The sequence below is a fragment of the Entelurus aequoreus genome, linkage group LG12, assembly GCF_033978785.1.
Source record: "Entelurus aequoreus isolate RoL-2023_Sb linkage group LG12, RoL_Eaeq_v1.1, whole genome shotgun sequence".
Taxonomy (NCBI): domain Eukaryota; kingdom Metazoa; phylum Chordata; class Actinopteri; order Syngnathiformes; family Syngnathidae; genus Entelurus; species Entelurus aequoreus.
The window spans coordinates 33,339,891-33,357,403 of NC_084742.1; the positions used below are offsets into that span (position 1 = coordinate 33,339,891).

Genomic DNA, 17,513 nt, shown 5'->3' on the forward strand with positions numbered 1-17,513 from the left:
ATGGTCAATATGCGATTATGTACATATTTTTTTTAAAAAGGCTAAAAAGTTATACATTTAAAAACAAATGTTTCATTATCAATGAGTATTACCATATAAAAATATGTTTTATATTGTTTTGCTCTATTTTTCAATATGCTGCTCATTGTACAGTGTATTTTGTTGAGAATCTCTGAGTATTTTGAGACTTAACCAATCCTTTCAGTGACTGACTGTAATAAATACGTTTAGCAACATATCTAGCATCTTTTTCAGGTGTTATTGGGGACTGTACACATGTTTAAAGACTCTTTACTTCTCTCGCTCCATGTCCGCGACGAACAGCAAAAGCTGCTGCGAGCCTGACGTCAAACTTGCTTTGCGCTGCTGCTTCAGCCTTTCTCGCCTTCTTAGTATTTGTACACTGCACATTTTGTAGATCGCTGTCCGTGGGTAATTAGCGGTGTACCGCGGCACCGCCGCTGTATATAATCGGTGGGCCAGCTCTAGTGTTAATTTGATATCACCTCACGGGCCCAGTGAAATTACACGGCGGGCCAAATTTGGCCCGCGGGCCAGAGTTTGACACCCATGATTTATACTAACAACCTGCTGGTGTTAATGTCTATGTTCATGTGTTATTGATGTTTAAAGTTCCCATGATCATAAACACACCAAGCCTGAAAGGGGATTGGCAGAGAATAAGGAAGTGTTATGTGTCTGGAAGCACGGGAGGGAATATGTGTTTGAATTGGACCTGTTAGCATAAGAGTGGCAATAAAAGTTAAAAAGAGTGTCTGACTTTGTGTGACTTATTCTGGACGCTACAATACATTATATTACTTTAGTTTTCACATAAAAAACCCTCATTTTTTAAGATGTGGCTGCTTTTATTTTGCAGGGCAGCAAAGGGAAAACTCTGATGGTGCTTCTTTCTTGCAGTGAGGTTTTAATCCGAACCCACCTCGTGTACCAAATATCCTGTGATCCCCTTGTTTGTGCTGTTCGGGTAGCTACTGTCTCACCTGTATCTAATGTGTTCTGCTCGAAGTCTTCCTCCTCATCAGATTCCGAGCCACAGTCTTGCTCTTGACCGCCATTCTCCAGACTGCTCCGGGAGCTTCCTTCTGAGGTTTGGGACACCCCAAACCTGGAGTAGAGACGTGATTTAAGATTAAAGTGAGAAAGTTGACGAGACAAGGTAGATAATATACCTTGTTCTAGATTTAGCTTGTGTTGCATAGTTGATTTCCTTCTCCTCCCAAATGTCCTCCTCCTCATCAGCATCATCGAACTGATGTATCCTCTCTTTACAACAGGCCTCAAAAGCTGCTGCATTGGCCTGTGCACACATCAACACATGAATTAACTAGCCTCACAGGTTCTAACACAATATGGCAGATCTGTGGAGCCATTTACATGCTGACCACCGTTGTCATGGAAACTTTACAAAGAAAATGAGAGGCGGCTGTGTCAAACAAAAGACACATGCAGAACACTTACACTGTTATCATCAGAATCTAAATTGAAGTTTATTTCTGCAATTCTGTCAAATGTGGCGCTGAGGTAAGAAAAAGAAGAATATTTAGCATGCGGAAATAAATTGTGTGGCGCAAGAAATATTGCAAAATATGCAAAGCAGTCAAAGACAAGACATTTCCCACTCACTTGATGTTTTCATCTTGTTCGCTGAACTCCTCGTCATTGAACCCAAACTGATCCACAAAGTTGGCGGTCATCTGCTGAATCTGATAGTCAGAGAAAGCCTGGGAAGGTCAGAGGGACACCTTTTAGGGTAACGCTACTGTGTTTATTATTGTCTAATTGTAGTTATTATTTAGTTTTTAAAGTGTCAACCCTACCTGTTGGAGCGACAGGTCGTTGGGAAAGGGACTCTCCATGTCGTCGTCTTCGCTGGACGAGTGCATGTTGTGTGTGCTCACCTGCAAGACAAAGCACACACGCAAAATTAAATCTACTTAACAATAGGTTCAACAAAATAATCTGAAAGAATAACCATCTGCAAGAATGTTAATCTATTTTGACTGGTAATGTGTGTTGCTGAGAAAGCAGCATGTTTAACATGTTTGCAAGAGGGAAAAAAGCATCAGTAAAATACTGAAACATTTCCCTGGAGTTTTTTAATATTTTCACAGGAATATATAAGAAATAAGAGTCTCCTATAGTCATATAGATTGACATTACCAACTGTGGCTAGGGATAGTTAGACCAGGTTGCATAATGGCACCGGTGTCAACATAAACAGTAATAACCAGAACGAGTGCCTTGTTTCAATGCTAAATAAATGGAAACTCAGCCAACTGCAACAAGTGCTTGGCAGTGATATTGTGCAAGTAACATCTTGGAAATAAAAGCGTCCCGACAGAAGCGCAGAGTCTGATGCTCTTTATAAAGTTTAATGCTGACCTTAAAGGAGAACTGCACTGTTTCTTGGAATTTTGTCTATCATGCGGTATAAAATGGATGGATGGATTCACAATCCCTATGTGAGACAAGAACCAGGGCTGCACAAATAATCGATATCGAATCAACATTGAGGCTTTAGTTAGTGAAATAAATAACACCATTTGGCTGAGGTTTTGTTTTTTTCTCCGCCATCACGGGCATTTGAGTGACAGACATGTTCACCAACCAGAATTATTGAGCCTTCGTATTTGTTCGACTATCGCTTCAAACAGGGAGAAAGATGTCTCACTCTCTGCATCGCTCTCAGCGCATTTATTTAACAGTACAATTAACTAAATAGAGTGAGCCCTCTTTTTAGTCAACAATCTTAGTGTCGGTGGGTGGAGAGCAGGGCGCCAGCTTTTCACACACATAAATACACCCACGCGCGCGCACACACAGGAAGAACGTACAGACAGCCTTCCAACTTGCGTCTCGCCAGAAACAAGTGCTGCTAAGTAGGGCTGGGCGATATATCGATATCCTCGATATATCGCGGGTTTGTCTGTGCGATATAGAAAATGACTATATCGTGATATTCGAGTATACGTTCTCACGCAGTTGCTTTTAGCTGCGGGGCATTAAACTGCATGCGTTTCTCACTCTCTTTCTTGTCTCTCCTTCTCACAGAGACTTTAAAACAAGCGCACCTTCTTACATACGTCACATACTGTCACGTGAGCAACGACATATACTCCCGCGGAGCGAGAGGTAGCGACATGGTAACGTTAGCTGTGATGCTAAAAGCTAACGGTGTGGTTTGAGTGGTAATACGAGAGAAAGAAGGTGTGAATCTGGTAACAAATGGAGGAATAATTAATTCCTAAGAAAAACAGCACGGGGCCCATCGTCTGACGGTGGTTTGGCTTCAAGCGGTAATGTGTCTTTACATTAGGGCTGTAACTAACGATTAATTTGATAATCGATTAATCTGTCGATTATTACTTCGGTTAATCGATTAATAATCGGATAAAAGAGACAAACTACATTTCTATCCTTTCCAGTATTTGATTTTCTTTTAAAAACAGCATACTGGCACCATACTTATTTTGATTATTGTTTCTCAGCTCTTTGTACATGTTGCAGTTTATACATAAAGGTTTATAAAAAAAAAAAAAAGAATAAAAGAAATACAAAATAAAAAATGTAAAATAAAAATTGCCACTGCGCATGCGCATAGCATAGATCCAACGAATCGATGACTAAATTAATCCCCAACTATTTTTATAATCGATTTTAATCGATTAGTTGTTGCAGCCCTACTTTACATGTCAACATTTCCGTTCGGTGCCACACCAACTAAATGCCGAAGCAACTATTTCCACAACACCGTAGGACATATACTATTTGATAAGCAGCTAATTTTTATGTGACACTTATTGAAATATCTTGTGTGTCATCATGCACAAAAGTGCACTTATAGCTTGTTTTAAAATGTCTCTGACAATCTTGCACTTTCTGTTTTGGAAATGACATGAATGTTTGTGCCACTGCTTAATAACTGTTTAATGAATACAGTTTTGCTAAATTGACTTAGTTGTGATTTCCCTCTGCATGAAAGTTTAAAATGAGCATATATTAATGCAGTATGAACAAGAATGTTTTAATGTAGACACAAAGAATCATCATACTGCTGTGATTATATGTATCAAGTGTTCATTCAAGGTTAAGGCAAAATATCGAGATGTATATCGTGTATCGCGATATGGCCTAAAAATATTGAGATATTAAAAAAAGGCCATATCGCCCAGCCCTATCGCTAAGTAACAAAAATTAGGGGTAAAAAAAAATGCCAAATGTCCTGTTGTAGTATTATTTCAGTTACAAATTCCATGCATCCATTTTCCTACCGCTTGACCCGTTCGGGGTCGCGGGGGTGCTGGAGCCTATCTCAGCTGCACTCGGGCAGTTACAAATTAAATAGGCAACATACGCCAATCAACATGGACTAACGAGCGAGAATGCTGTGATCAAGTGATGGCAATAAACAAAAAAACAACCTTTGACCTGGTTTTTCTAACTGGAAAAAAATGCACTTTAAGATGTTCAACATTTATTAAGTAAAACTTTTCTAACAAAAATGACAGTGCATTTAATTTTTTTGTTTGTTAATTTATTTAGGACAAAGTTATTTACGTTCCTATTGCAGTATAATGGCAAACAAGTCTACAGAAATGAGAAATTATATTATATCCTTTTGAATGGTGCATTATTATTATTATATATTATGATGACCTTACATTATGATCACTGTATAGTTTTTGTCATCATTACTTCTGTTTAAGAGCGTGATGTAGATGAAAGCTCAGTATGTTAGCATAAAGCCACATTTTTTTTAAAATTAGAATATGCAATAATTTGTGGCACCTTGAGACAACAATATGGTGATTGGCGGTCTAAAAGTAACATGTCTCTTCATTTGCGCAGTGTTATGCATTTTTAGGTATACAACATAAAAATTGCAAATCGAATCGCAATTTGAAAGAAAAATCGCAATTAAGTTTTTTCCCTCAAAGCCGTGCAGCCTTAACAAGAACACTTTTTTAATGCATTGTAACTCGTAAATAAATGCCAGCAATAGCCCGCTAACAATGGAGATAATGGGATTAGATCTATTCCGCCTATGAAGCGCTCTAAAAACAGCCAACAATGTAATGTACACGCTGTAATTATATATGTAATGTATTAAGAGGCACATTCATATAACATGTAATATTTACATATTTTGGTCATTTTAAGCATACGGCGGTGCATTAATTTCCCAGGCACATCAAAACGTTTGCTATTTCCTTAAACAAAACAACTACTAATCATGCAGACTCCTACTTTATGATCCAGAACCTTCAGTTTTTGAGCCTGAATATAATGACAAGCTACAAGTTTTTGAAGCTGAGTGATGAGCAGATCCAGCAATAACACTGTTACGAAGTGTTGAACAACAAATAAAAAATTCTAAAACTCGTGCAGCCCTAACAAGAAAACATTTTTCTTTTAATATGCATGCTAACTCGTAAATAAATGCTAGCTAGAGTCAGCTAACAATGGAGATAATGAGATTAGATATATTCCACCTATTAAGCCCTCTAAAAACATCCTAAACCCCAAACAACGTTTAATGTACACGCGGTGAGTATATATTTAATTTAGTAACAGGCACATTCATAATAATAAGTAATATTTACATATTTTGGTCATATTAAGCATACAGCGGTGCATTAATTTCCCAGACGCATCAAAACATTTGCTATTTCCTTCAACAAAACAACAACTATTAATCAGGCAGACTTGCATCAGAGCTAACGACAATTACTTTAGGATCCAGAACATTCAATTTTTTAACCTGAATACAAGGAAGACAAGCTACAAGTTCTTGAAGCTGAGTAATGAGCAGAAGGCACAATAATTGTCAAAGGATCTGCGAGAAAAGGTAATTGAACTGCATAAAACAGGAAAGGGGTATAAAAACATATCCAAGGAATTGAGAATGCCAATCAGCAGTGTTCAAACGCTGATTAAGAAGTAGAAAATGCGGGATTCAGGTAGACCAGCAAAGATTTCAGCCACAACTGCCAGGAAAATTGTTTGAGATGCAAAGAAGATGCAATGGTCTGTCAGAAGCCCAGAAACTCACTGACCTTTTATACACACACATTAATTACAAACAAACATGTCACAGGGGAGGATTGGAACCTTGATTAGCCATTCAAACCTGTTTGTGTCAACTTTTGTGCATGTTATCAGATCAAAGTCACTGGGGTATGTAAACTTTTGATCAGGATCATTTTGGTACTTTCTTTTGTCATTTTGATTTAAAAAGAGTAAACACAGTTGTTTGCCAATAAATAGCTTCACACAACCATTAAGCATGAGTGGAAGAAAGGTTTTTGTTTTATCATTCATATTCTCTGAAGAATGGCCAAGAAATCATAAATTGTCCCAGGGTATGTAAACTTATAAGCACAACTGTATGCAAGTCAGGACATGTAAATGGATTATTGTTGGCGGGTTTTTTATGCTTTTAGAGGGCTTCATGGGGACAAATAGAGTACTAGTAATAGAGTACTCCCATTAGCGTCATTGTTAGCCATGTCGTACTTGTCGTATGTTACAAATTAAAATGCATAAAAAATAAAGACGTGTTCTTGTTTTACATAGGGATTGTAAATGATAGGCAAAATTCCAGAAAGTGCAGATCCTCTTTTTAACATGTCTACAGCTGCCCTCATAATCTTGCTAGCGCCACAGTGTTAGCGACTATAGCCACAACAACAATGTAGCACTTCCTCAATATACCCCAAAGCTGGTTACAGCTAGCAAAGTGCATTTACAAATATTTTAGGAGCATCGTAAAATTATGAGCATCAACATTGCAATGTAAGAAAGTCGTTTTATACACATTCTCTATGTTCTGTATTGCTGCTATATTTCTGTCAATTTGTCGTGGAATTGAATTTCTTATTTTTGAATGCATTACTTAGTGGTTTTCTTTAATAATTTCAATAATTGATGTACAGTGAGTGCCACAAAAATAAAAAGGCATTGTTTTTTCCCCCATGTTTTTAAGTACCAGTTCTGGCACGGTTTAAGCACCGGCACTGTTATGGTACTAGCATTGGTTGATATGTAAGCAATACTCATGCCCAGCTGTGGCTGTAGACACCCTGTTTTTTTTTAAACATCAAAAAACGGAAGTAACTGTATTGCAAGTATCCGAAGTGGTCAACATTCAGCTGCTTAATGTACCTCTGCATACCCTGTAAAATGTTTCATGTTAAACTTTATGTGCAGCAATTTTTACCACGAACTTAGCAGCAGTATTACTGCTAGCTGTGTGGTTTGCTCATCACTGACAATACAACATTGGTTCTGTTGCTGCTGTGTTGTGCAATTTACTTGTTAATAAATGGCTGTGTAGTGAAAGAGAGCAACATTTTGCTTTCTGCTTTTGCATGTATTTGAAATCATTCCAAAACTCTCACCAGTTCAACTGTGTTTCTCCTGTTAGTTTCTCTTAACGTCTCATCCACAAAACTTTCCCAGCGACCTCTGCAGTCTTCTGGCAGCTCTGCGGCACCAGATAACACAAGTTAAGAATATTATATTTATGTAAACAATCCTTTCAAAAGGTGTTTGTGTCTACAACACTCTGTATACCTTTGATTAGGTCTGCGATCTGGGCCTGTACCGGTCCTTTTTCCAGGTTCTGGACCACCATGTTTGAAATTCGGGTCAGATGACCCATGTTGCCTCTTCTGGTGCCACCTTCGGACCTGGATGTCACAGTCACATGATTTAAACAACACCGATCAGGGATTCTATGTAACATTTGCCAAAACATGCTTACTGTATTTTATCATTCTCCTCCCAGGCATCAAGGATCTTTTGTACCAATCGACACTTCTGGAAAAGCTGCACATTTGAGAAAAAAAAGAAAAAAAAGGAAGGCATTTAAATGCATCTTTTTCTTCCCACAACACAGTGGCGCTATCTTGCTGCAAGACACAGATCTGCTCAAGCCACCTACATGTGCCACAAGGACATTATGAAGGGAGGTCTCTGGGTCACTGATCCCGCCTGTCTCTGCTGCTTCGTTGGGCACTTCAGTTGCTGATGCTGCCAGCTTCCCGTTGTGGTTCTGAAGACTCGGGTTAAGACGCTCCTCTGAGGAAGGATGGTTCAGGATGGCTGCCACACAGAGCTCCACTTGGAAGTGCAAAAAGTTATTCCACGAGTATTTAAAGAACAGATCCTACACAGTGGGAGATAGACATGTATTAGTCACAGTCAAGCTTCAAATGCTGAAAAGCTGCCTCAAGGGTGGTAGAGCCTACCAGTAGTAGGCCCATGGTGCCAAGGTTGCAGAGCTCTTGGCAGATACTCGGAGAAGTGGTCTGCAGGACGGCAGCTACCAGGCGGGCCACGTGAAGGCGGGCGTTCCCCAGTGGCTGATCCAGAACGCCAACGGTGGTCAGTATTGCACCTTTCTGTGGAGAGGATGAGAAAAACATGATTAATGTCATACTTATATCCCTGGATGTTTCTTGTTCACAAGTTAAAACACTGAAAATTTGCTTTTGTTGTGTTTACAGACATGTAAGCACCCTTTGAGGAAAAAAGAGGAAAACTGACCAAAAAAAAGGAAAATTTAGCACCGAAATGAAATTTTTTAAATCAAGACTACAATTGGGTGCATTTCTACACTCTACTTTAACTTTAGATTTTTACTTATCTACCAACCTCTTTTGGGTGTCTTTATGAAACTTACATGTCCCATGTAATGTACCAAAGAGATTTTAGTAGATCATTAACTAACATTATCATTGAAAATGTATTGTAAAATTCTATACCATGCATGCTAAGAACTCAAAACGTTTCCCATTTGGCAAGTCTATCATGTAGCCACACCCCCTAGGGTAATATACTTCCGGTGTTGCGACCTCGGTTTACGATCAGTCACTTCAAAAATATACCTTCTCGCTGGCTACTAATAAATGTTCTAGAACTACATCGGGTTTGGAACTAACAGTGTTCAGATTGTAATCTTCCAAATACGATAAGCAGCAAATTAGAAAGCGGTCTACGTCGTGGCTCAGAGAGCGAACGGAGGCAACAACAACTAAAGTACCAATGATTGTCACACACACACGAGGTGTAGTGAAATTATTCTCTGCCTTTGACCCATCACCCTTGTTCACCCCCTGGGAGGTGAGGGGAGCAGTGGGGAGCAGCGGTGCCGCGCCCGGGAATCATTTTTGGTGATTTAACCCCCAATTTCAACCCTTGATGCTGAGCTACCGGTACTTAGATGGTTAGCTAACTAGGCTGACTAGCGACTTTGTTTCAGTGTTTGTGATCGTCTTATGGTCCTGCACCTCAGTGCAGCGGTTAGGCAAGAGGAATAGCGAGTACCTGTGGCTGAGGCGAGCGTTCAACAAATTTTGTTTGGACCCTATTTTTTTGATATTTTATTACAAAACGCAGAAGTGATATATTGACACAAAAATTAATGTTGACAAACTCGGATTTCTGTGTTTTCGCTGACATTTTACATACCTGTGTACTTCAGCACTACTAGTTAAACAGAAACGGGTATTCTACAACTGGAATTTGAGTTAAGAATTTATTGCACCAGTATTGGTTAGTATGTATCCTAAATTACTTGCAGCAAAACGTAAAACAATATATATATTTATTTCTTGTCTACATAACAACGTAGTCGTTCACCTTTGGGGGATCCAGAAGAAGCTGCTGGAAGTCCTTTAAATGGGGCTCAATGGCATTTAAAATACTGCTGTTGACAGTGTAAGACCTTTCATAACCCTGAGAATACATATCCATCAGCCCTTCCAACCTGTAGACATTAATGACAAACATTCATGATCAGTCTTCCACTTCCCTCCAACATTTAGAGTATTCTGTTAAGACCACAAACTCACCCAGACCTCCTAGTCTCTAGTAAGGTAAGTAGCACTTGAGTTCCGTTAACAATGGAAGCCTCATTCCTTTCCCCCTCAAACATGTTCTTGAGGAGTCCTGCTACAGTTTCTTGTCTGAAAAACGATGATTTTTGCCATTTCAAATGTTCATGGGTAATCACAAAATTTCACTTCTGCTCCGTTTTACCATATGAGTGACTTACGATTCTAACACAGCCAATAGTGGATCAGCCTCCATGTTCTCCTGCATCTGATTGGCTTGGTCTCGGCTAAGGCGGATAATGTCACAAAGTGTTTGGGACGCATTTGATTGTCTCTGGAAAAAAAATACCAGGGAATCAGACATTAGACTATGTACATAACAGCGGCAAAATAACCTAAAGACACTTACCTCCTCATCTTTACCAGTATGAATAAGCTCTATGAGTCTTTGTACCAGCTTCTCCTCATTCAGCCACTTGGGTAAAGAATATTGGTTATTTAGGGGTAACAATACCCTCAAGATAAAATACAAGTGATGAGCTTACATGGAGGACCTCCTGCCTCAAGGGAGCAGGCTCCACACAACTGATGAGGCGAAGCAGCAGGTCCATCATAGCAGACGCATCTATGTGTTTCAGCACCAGCCCAATGAAGCCTTCCTTTTTCTTGAGAAAGGTGATTACCTGAAGGCAAAAGATTGAACATTCCCAAAATGTGGACATTTATGGAATTGAATGGACAATGGAAAATTTAGAAATGCCCATTTAAAGATTGACAAATGCTCAACATTAAAACTATCAAGATACCATCAGTGGGGACAATAATTAGCAAAAGCATAGTCCAATCTTAAGTATGACAAAGTGCCTTTCGACAAACGTACCTCTTCAGTTTTTCTGGCAATGAGATTGCCGATGGTTTTGCTGAAGAAGCTGGCAAGTAGAGGGTTGAGGGGTGGGTCCTGTTCCAGGAAGTGGTACAGCACTTCGAGAAGAGACTCTTCTCCACCCAGCTTATCGTTGATAATGGACACATCTGAGGTCAAGAGCTCACACGCAATGTTGGGTAGCCTTAAAGAAAACAAGGACAATTAGAGGCAGTCTTGGGTGAGCTAAAAATGTATTTTCACAACTATATGAACATTAACATGAGATCACAAGAATCAACATACATTTTAGCAGTTTTTCCTGCATCACAATTTGGACAGAAATGCTAACAGAATTAGAATCAGAATCATAAATACTAAATTAAGATTTTCAGCACAATCCCATTCAAGATCAGACAAACATTACAGGGAGACAGAACAGCATCGCTGACGAGTCTGCCAACTTCCGGCGCCCCTAACAAAAAAGGTGAGAAACAGGTAAACGCTGGGGGTGAGAAAAAATTCAGTCTAAGCTTGGGCCCCTGGAGAGGGGGTCCAGGCTGAGGCCATGGGGGGGGGGACTCATAGCCATAGCACACAAGCATGTGTGTAAGAGGGAAACATCAAACATCAAAGAAAACAAAGGACATTAAAGACATTTCAACATACAACTACAAAAGTAAAAACAACAAAAAACATACACTGGGGTGGCCTCTGCGGTGTTCCATGCCATCGTCTGCTAGGGTGGGGGGAGCATGGCCAGAGACAGGAGCAGACCCAACAAAGCAATCAAGAGAGCCGACTCGACTCTCGGCTGCCGACTAACTCTCGACCAGTGTCCAGTCCACATGGATGAGCAAGGATGAGGTAAGGAGACCGAGGTGTCCGATACACGCTCATTCATCCAAGACACTGTGAAGCTTGTCCGTCCCGACACTCAGCGCTAGCGCCGCAGCAGTGTCTCTTCGTCCGCATATCCTCCAGTCTCTCCAAACGGACTCTGGTATGGCAGAGACCCAGCAGCTGGTCTCCACGGCCAAAAGGCTCCCGGGTGGCAGATCCAGAAGTTCACAAAAAAGCACCACAGAAGTCACAAAAGTGCCACCCCTTGTTACACAGTCCCAGAGGGTCCCGAACCAAAAGGCCAAAAAAAAACCCACATGAGAACAAGAGGGAAACACCAGGAACACAAAAGGATGACACAGGAGCACAGAGCTCCTGCCAACAGCAGAACAGAAAAAATAAAAAAAATAAAATGTGATTACCCACCTCTCCCTTAGCCCACACTCACACTGCTCTTCACGCATTCAGACTTTGGCCATCACTTTATTATACAATGAATAATGTATTGCTGCAACTTTTTTCCGATGTGGATTGAGATTTTGAGATTATTTTTATTATGCAAGGTGGCGGTTGTAAATAACTGGTGGGAGGAAGGACTGCGTAGTTACAGTTGTGCTCATAAGTTGACATACCCTGGGAGAATTTATGATTTCTTGGCTATTCTTCAGAGAATATGAATGATAACACAAAAACCTTTCTTCCACTCCGGCTTAATGGTTGTGTGAAGCTATTTATTGGCAAACTGTGTTTATTAATTTTTTTAAAATCAAAATGACAAAAGAAAGTACCCAAATGACCCTGATCAAAAGTTTACATACCCCAGTGACTTTGATCTTATAACATGCACAAAAGTTGACACAAACAGGTTTGAATGGCTGATCAAGGTTCCAATCCTCCCCTGTGACATGTTTGTTTGTAATTAATGTGTGTGTATAAAAGGTCAGTGACTTTCTGGGCTTCTGACAGACCATTGCATCTTTCATCCAGTGCTGCATAGATGTTTCTGGATTCTGAGTCATGGGGAAGGCAAAATAATTGTCAAAGGATCTGCGAGAAAAGGTAATTGAACTGCATAAAACAGGAAAGGGGTATAAAAAGATATTCAAGGAATTGAGAATGCCAATCAGTAGTGTTCAAACGCTGATTAAGAAGTGGAAAATTAGGGATTCAGGTAGACCAGCAAAGATTTCAGCCACAACTGACAGGAAAATTGTTCGGGATGCAAAGAAAAATCCACAAATAACTTCAGCTGAAATACAGTACTCTCTGAAAAATTGTTGTGTGGCTGTTTCAAGATGCACAATAAGGAGGCACTTGAAGAAAAATGGGCTGCATGGTCGAGTCGCCAGAAGAAACCAATCACTCCAAATTACTTTGTTCCAGAAGTTTTGAGGCTTGTCTCTGTGCTGTTTGGTGTAATGTAAGCAGGATACTTTGTGACATTTGCGCAGAAATGGCTTTCTTCTGGTGACTCGACCATGAAGCCCATTTTTCTTTAAGTGTCTCCTTATTGTGCATCTTGAAACAGCCACAGCACAATTTTTCAGAGAGTCCTGTATTTCAGCTGAAGTTATTTGTGGATTTTTCTTTGCACCTCGAACAATTTTCCTGGCAGTTGTGGCTGAAATCTTTGCTGGTCTACCTGAATCCCTCATTTTCCTCTTCTTAATCAGCGTTTGAACACTGCTGGTTGGCATTCTCAATTCCTTGGATAACTTTTTATACCCCTTTCCTGTTTTATGCAGTTCAATTACCTTTTCTCGCAGATCCTTTGACAATTATTTTGCCTTCCCCATCACTCAGAATCCAGAAACACTGGATGAAAGATGCAATGGTCTGTCAGAAGCCCAGGAACTCACTGACCTTTTATACACACACATTAATTACGAACAAACATGTCACAGGTGAGGATTGGAACCTTGATTAGCCATTCAAACCTGTTTGTGTCAACTTTTGTGCATGTTATCAGATCAAAGTCACTGGGGTATGTAAACTTTTGATCAGGGTCATTTGGGTACTTTCTTTTGTCATTTTGATTTAAAAAGAGTAAACACAGTTGTTTGCCAATAAATAGCTTCACACAACCATTAAGCATGAGTGGAAGAAAGCTTTTTGTGTTATCATTCATATTCTCTGAAGAATGGCCAAGAAATCATAAATTCTCCACGGGTATGTGAACTTATGAGCATGACTGTATATAACACTACTATGACTTCAAAGGTGCATGCACAAGCATACCATATAGACTGTGTATTATTTTCTGTCAATCGATTTTTTTTTGCAAGGTGGCATTTGTCTTTACTTGCAAGAGGAGCAATCATTATACAACACATCAAGGCTTCGTGTTCATGTATATTGTAGGCGGGCACCACCTCTTCCTAGTCTGAGCGCGCCTTGAAGGGATTTTGGCCATCTCTCAACCTCTTGAAGAGAACATTAACAGGTTTAATCTACCCCATGTGAGAAGAGCATGTGCAGCATGTCTTCTTGAAGTAAATGTTGATGTGCAAAAAACTGGGGCTGCATCAAACGAGTATTTCTTGAATCAATTCATCTATTGAATATTTTGCCAATTAATCTGTAGATTTCATTTATTTTTGCATCTTGTTTTTTGTGAAGTGCAGGGTTTCCCCCAGATTGCCAATTTAAATGTTTTGGTGGGGTGTAGCCAAAATGACATATATATGACATAATGATAATGATTCAATCAGCAATGATGCAGAATAGTTTTTTTTACTGCCATTGTTTGAGAACGGGTTCACAAATTAGGATTTTTTCTTGGTGCAATCGTGCAACATAAAACACATAACAGAACATATATTTTCTTTAAAAAGGCGGTAACTTTTAACAGACATTTCCACCATGTTTGATCGAGATAAAATTGCTGACGGCTGATCACTGTGATCGAACTCAAATTAATCGCAATCATCGATCATGATCATATAATCGCCCAGCCCTAAATGTAACAAAAAACTGAATAAATTAATTTTTGTCCTCAAAAGTTTACATACACACAGGGTGATCATGCAAACTCCAAACCACAGATGTCCAAACTGAGTTTTGAAGATGCAAACGGCGTAAAGTTAGACGTTATTGTCAATAGTAATGTCAAAATTAGGGTAGTTTTCACAGGCTCAAAAAAGAAATAAATCTACTCCCTTGACATTTTTTTGTCGCCTTCATGTTGCCGAGTTCCAACCAGCTGTGGCACTTATGCTGACAGGCGATTCAGATGCACGTTTGTCAAAATAGAGCATAGTGGAACATTTAAACAAAATTTGAAATGTTTTTCAAACTACTAATAGCCAATAGTGCTTTATAAAACAGAGTATTTACAGTATATCTATTTATACTATAGCAATCCTTTTTCTACCGCTTGTCCCTTTCGGGGTCGCGGGGGGGTGCTGGAGCCTATCTCAGCTGCAGTCGGGCAGAAGGCAGGGTACACCCTGGACAAGTTGCCATAACATCGCAGGGCCAACACAGATAGACAGACAACATTCACGCTCACATTCACACACTAGGGCAAATTTAGTTTTATTTATACAATATGTCACTTAAATGTGTTTTCATGTAAAAAATTATAAATAAAAAACACATTTGTAAGGTCTGGCGGCTTTTATTTTGATGTGGCGGTGCGCCACAATCAACTACATGTAGGGGATCCCCTAAAGTTTTTACGAATTATTTCTCCAAAAATACACCAACAAATTCCTTGTATGTAAAACCTTTAAATGCATGTTTGGTTGGGGATACAAACATTAGTTAAAGAGCCGTTTTACTTCCTCCGCCACCCTGGAGAATTGCCCTGGATGCCATTTTAAATGCTTGTGCATTGCAGTGTGCTGCTGTGAAAAGTCTCTTCTAATTTGCAGTTTACAGAACACCTCAAAAGGCTCATTTTCTATGGTGGCATATAAGGGTGTTGTAATCAGGGTTTATTGATGCCAATTTCGATACCTATCATTCATAAGTGAGATCAGCTGATACCATCACATTAATTAACTGTAAATTTTAGGATTTGTTTGTGGTAATAGCTATTGACTATATGACCTGAAAAAGGCACCATAAATATCACTGTACTTTTTGGGACGTGAACTAGCTGTGTGTCATACTACAAATTTGGATATAAATCCAATATCATGTAGTTACAATGGCAATATTGGCAATACTAATACTGTTACCAATACATTTTATTTTAAAATCACTTAAGATCACTGTATGATTTTGCTTATATTTTTTAATAACAATTACAATTAGCAGAAAAACAAATGAAGGCATTCTAACAATATCAACTAAAATAATAAAAATAAAATAAGAATCAAAACTATTTCAAGATTCTTGTTTATTTCATACAATTGCTTGAGCAATATAAAATACAAAAATCCAACTGTCTCCAAAGAATTTTTTTTTTTTTAATAAAAAAAAACAATTTTGGATTTTGTGAAAATAAAATATTGCTCTAATCACCAATATCAATCATATACTGACAATACCCTTGGTATCAACAGACTCAACTTATGGATTGATCCACCCGCCACGTGTAAGACAGACAGCAACAGTTGCCTCTGTTGCTGAAATATTATCCTCTCTCTAGACCAGGGGTCGGCAACCCGCGGCTCCGGAGCCGCATGCGGCTCCTTGACCACTCTGATGCGGCTCAGCTACATACATGCCGACCCCCCCGATTTTCCCAGGAGATTTATGGATCTCAGTGTCCCTCATAGATTACTCCCAGGGAAAAAATAATCCTATTTACACTCTAATTACTAAATAAAGGGCGTGCCCTAATTGCACTGCAGTAATTGTCCTCTATAGCATTTACATACAGCGTGCCAGTCCAGCCACATGTTGCATGTTGTTATTACTTGCACACACAGGAGACAGCAAAGCATACTTACTCATCAGCCACACAGCTTACACTGACGGTAGCCGTATCAAACAACTTTAACATTGTTACGTTACAAATATGCGCCACACTGTGAACCCACACCAAAAAAGAATGAAAAACACATTTCTGGAGAACATCCCACCGTAACACAACATAAACACAACACAACCATTACCCAGAATCCCATGCAGCCCTAACTCTTCCGGTCTACATTATACACCCCCGCTACCACCAAATCCCCCCACACATCAACCCCCCCCCCCCTCTCCGTGCGTTGGTTGAGCGGAAGAGTTAGGGCTGCATGGGATTCTGGGTATTGGTACCGTCAGTGTAAGATGTGTGGCTGCTGAGTTAGTACGCCTTGCTGTCTCTTACGTGAGCAAGCTGAAACTGCATTCTACGTGTGGTCGAGCAGGTACACTGTTAGGGCAGACTGTAGAGGGCGCCAAATGCAGTGTCATCACGCTCTGATATTCGGGAGTCTCCCGGGAAAAATGAGAGGGTTGGCAAGTATGACGCTATCAAGCGCCATTCATTCAAAACTCGCGGGCTGCACTAACATCAAATTTCCACATTAAAGTGCATGCCGGTGCGTGTGTCGGAGACCCCTAGTTAACATAGCACAAAGCGTTTAAGCTTTGTATGCAGTGTTTTTCATTTTAAAAATTTTTTTGTGGCTCCCATTACTTTCTTTAATTTGTGAAACTTGCCAAAATGGCTCTTTGAGTGGTAAAGGTTGCCGACCCCTGCTCTAGACTCTTATTGATCTACAAGTTATTTCTGTTAATATCTGCTTACTTTCTGCCGCAGTGTGGTTCAATCTATGACGGTGAAAGTGAACTAAGCACTTATTCTTCTGTTGTTTCAAAATAGCTTAGCGTGAGCATGTTTCCATGTCTGTTGCTGTCTTGATTTACATGTTGCATTTTCAGCCTCTTTTTCCAGTTCTACAATGATATTAAAATTTGAGAGAAATGTATTTATTAGCCACAATGGAGGCAATGTTACCTTAGAGGGGCTGCTCTGCACTGTGTATAGACATACACGGTTAGCA

At 39.7% G+C, this 17,513-nt stretch overlaps 1 protein-coding gene across 3 annotated transcripts in view; it reads right to left on the minus strand.

The window, feature by feature from the left end:
- LOC133662049 (serine/threonine-protein phosphatase 6 regulatory subunit 2-like) overlaps window positions 1-17,513 on the minus strand; it is a 32,694-nt gene that overhangs the window by 7,491 nt on the left and 7,690 nt on the right. For 2 of the 3 annotated variants that reach the window (XM_062065707.1, XM_062065706.1), the window contains exons 4-19: window positions 10,744-10,930; window positions 10,409-10,546; window positions 10,273-10,338; window positions 10,085-10,197; window positions 9,882-9,995; window positions 9,670-9,796; window positions 8,277-8,429; window positions 7,970-8,194; window positions 7,790-7,854; window positions 7,600-7,715; window positions 7,425-7,510; window positions 1,842-1,922; window positions 1,648-1,745; window positions 1,483-1,540; window positions 1,194-1,321; window positions 1,005-1,129 (exon numbers count right to left, since the gene is read on the minus strand). In XM_062065707.1, the coding sequence (XP_061921691.1) occupies window positions 1,005-1,129; window positions 1,194-1,321; window positions 1,483-1,540; window positions 1,648-1,745; window positions 1,842-1,922; window positions 7,425-7,510; window positions 7,600-7,715; window positions 7,790-7,854; window positions 7,970-8,194; window positions 8,277-8,429; window positions 9,670-9,796; window positions 9,882-9,995; window positions 10,085-10,197; window positions 10,273-10,338; window positions 10,409-10,546; window positions 10,744-10,930 (1,880 nt within the window). The remainder of the gene's footprint in view (window positions 1-1,004; window positions 1,130-1,193; window positions 1,322-1,482; window positions 1,541-1,647; window positions 1,746-1,841; window positions 1,923-7,424; window positions 7,511-7,599; window positions 7,716-7,789; window positions 7,855-7,969; window positions 8,195-8,276; window positions 8,430-9,669; window positions 9,797-9,881; window positions 9,996-10,084; window positions 10,198-10,272; window positions 10,339-10,408; window positions 10,547-10,743; window positions 10,931-17,513) is intronic. The other variant, XM_062065708.1, reaches the window with a different exon arrangement.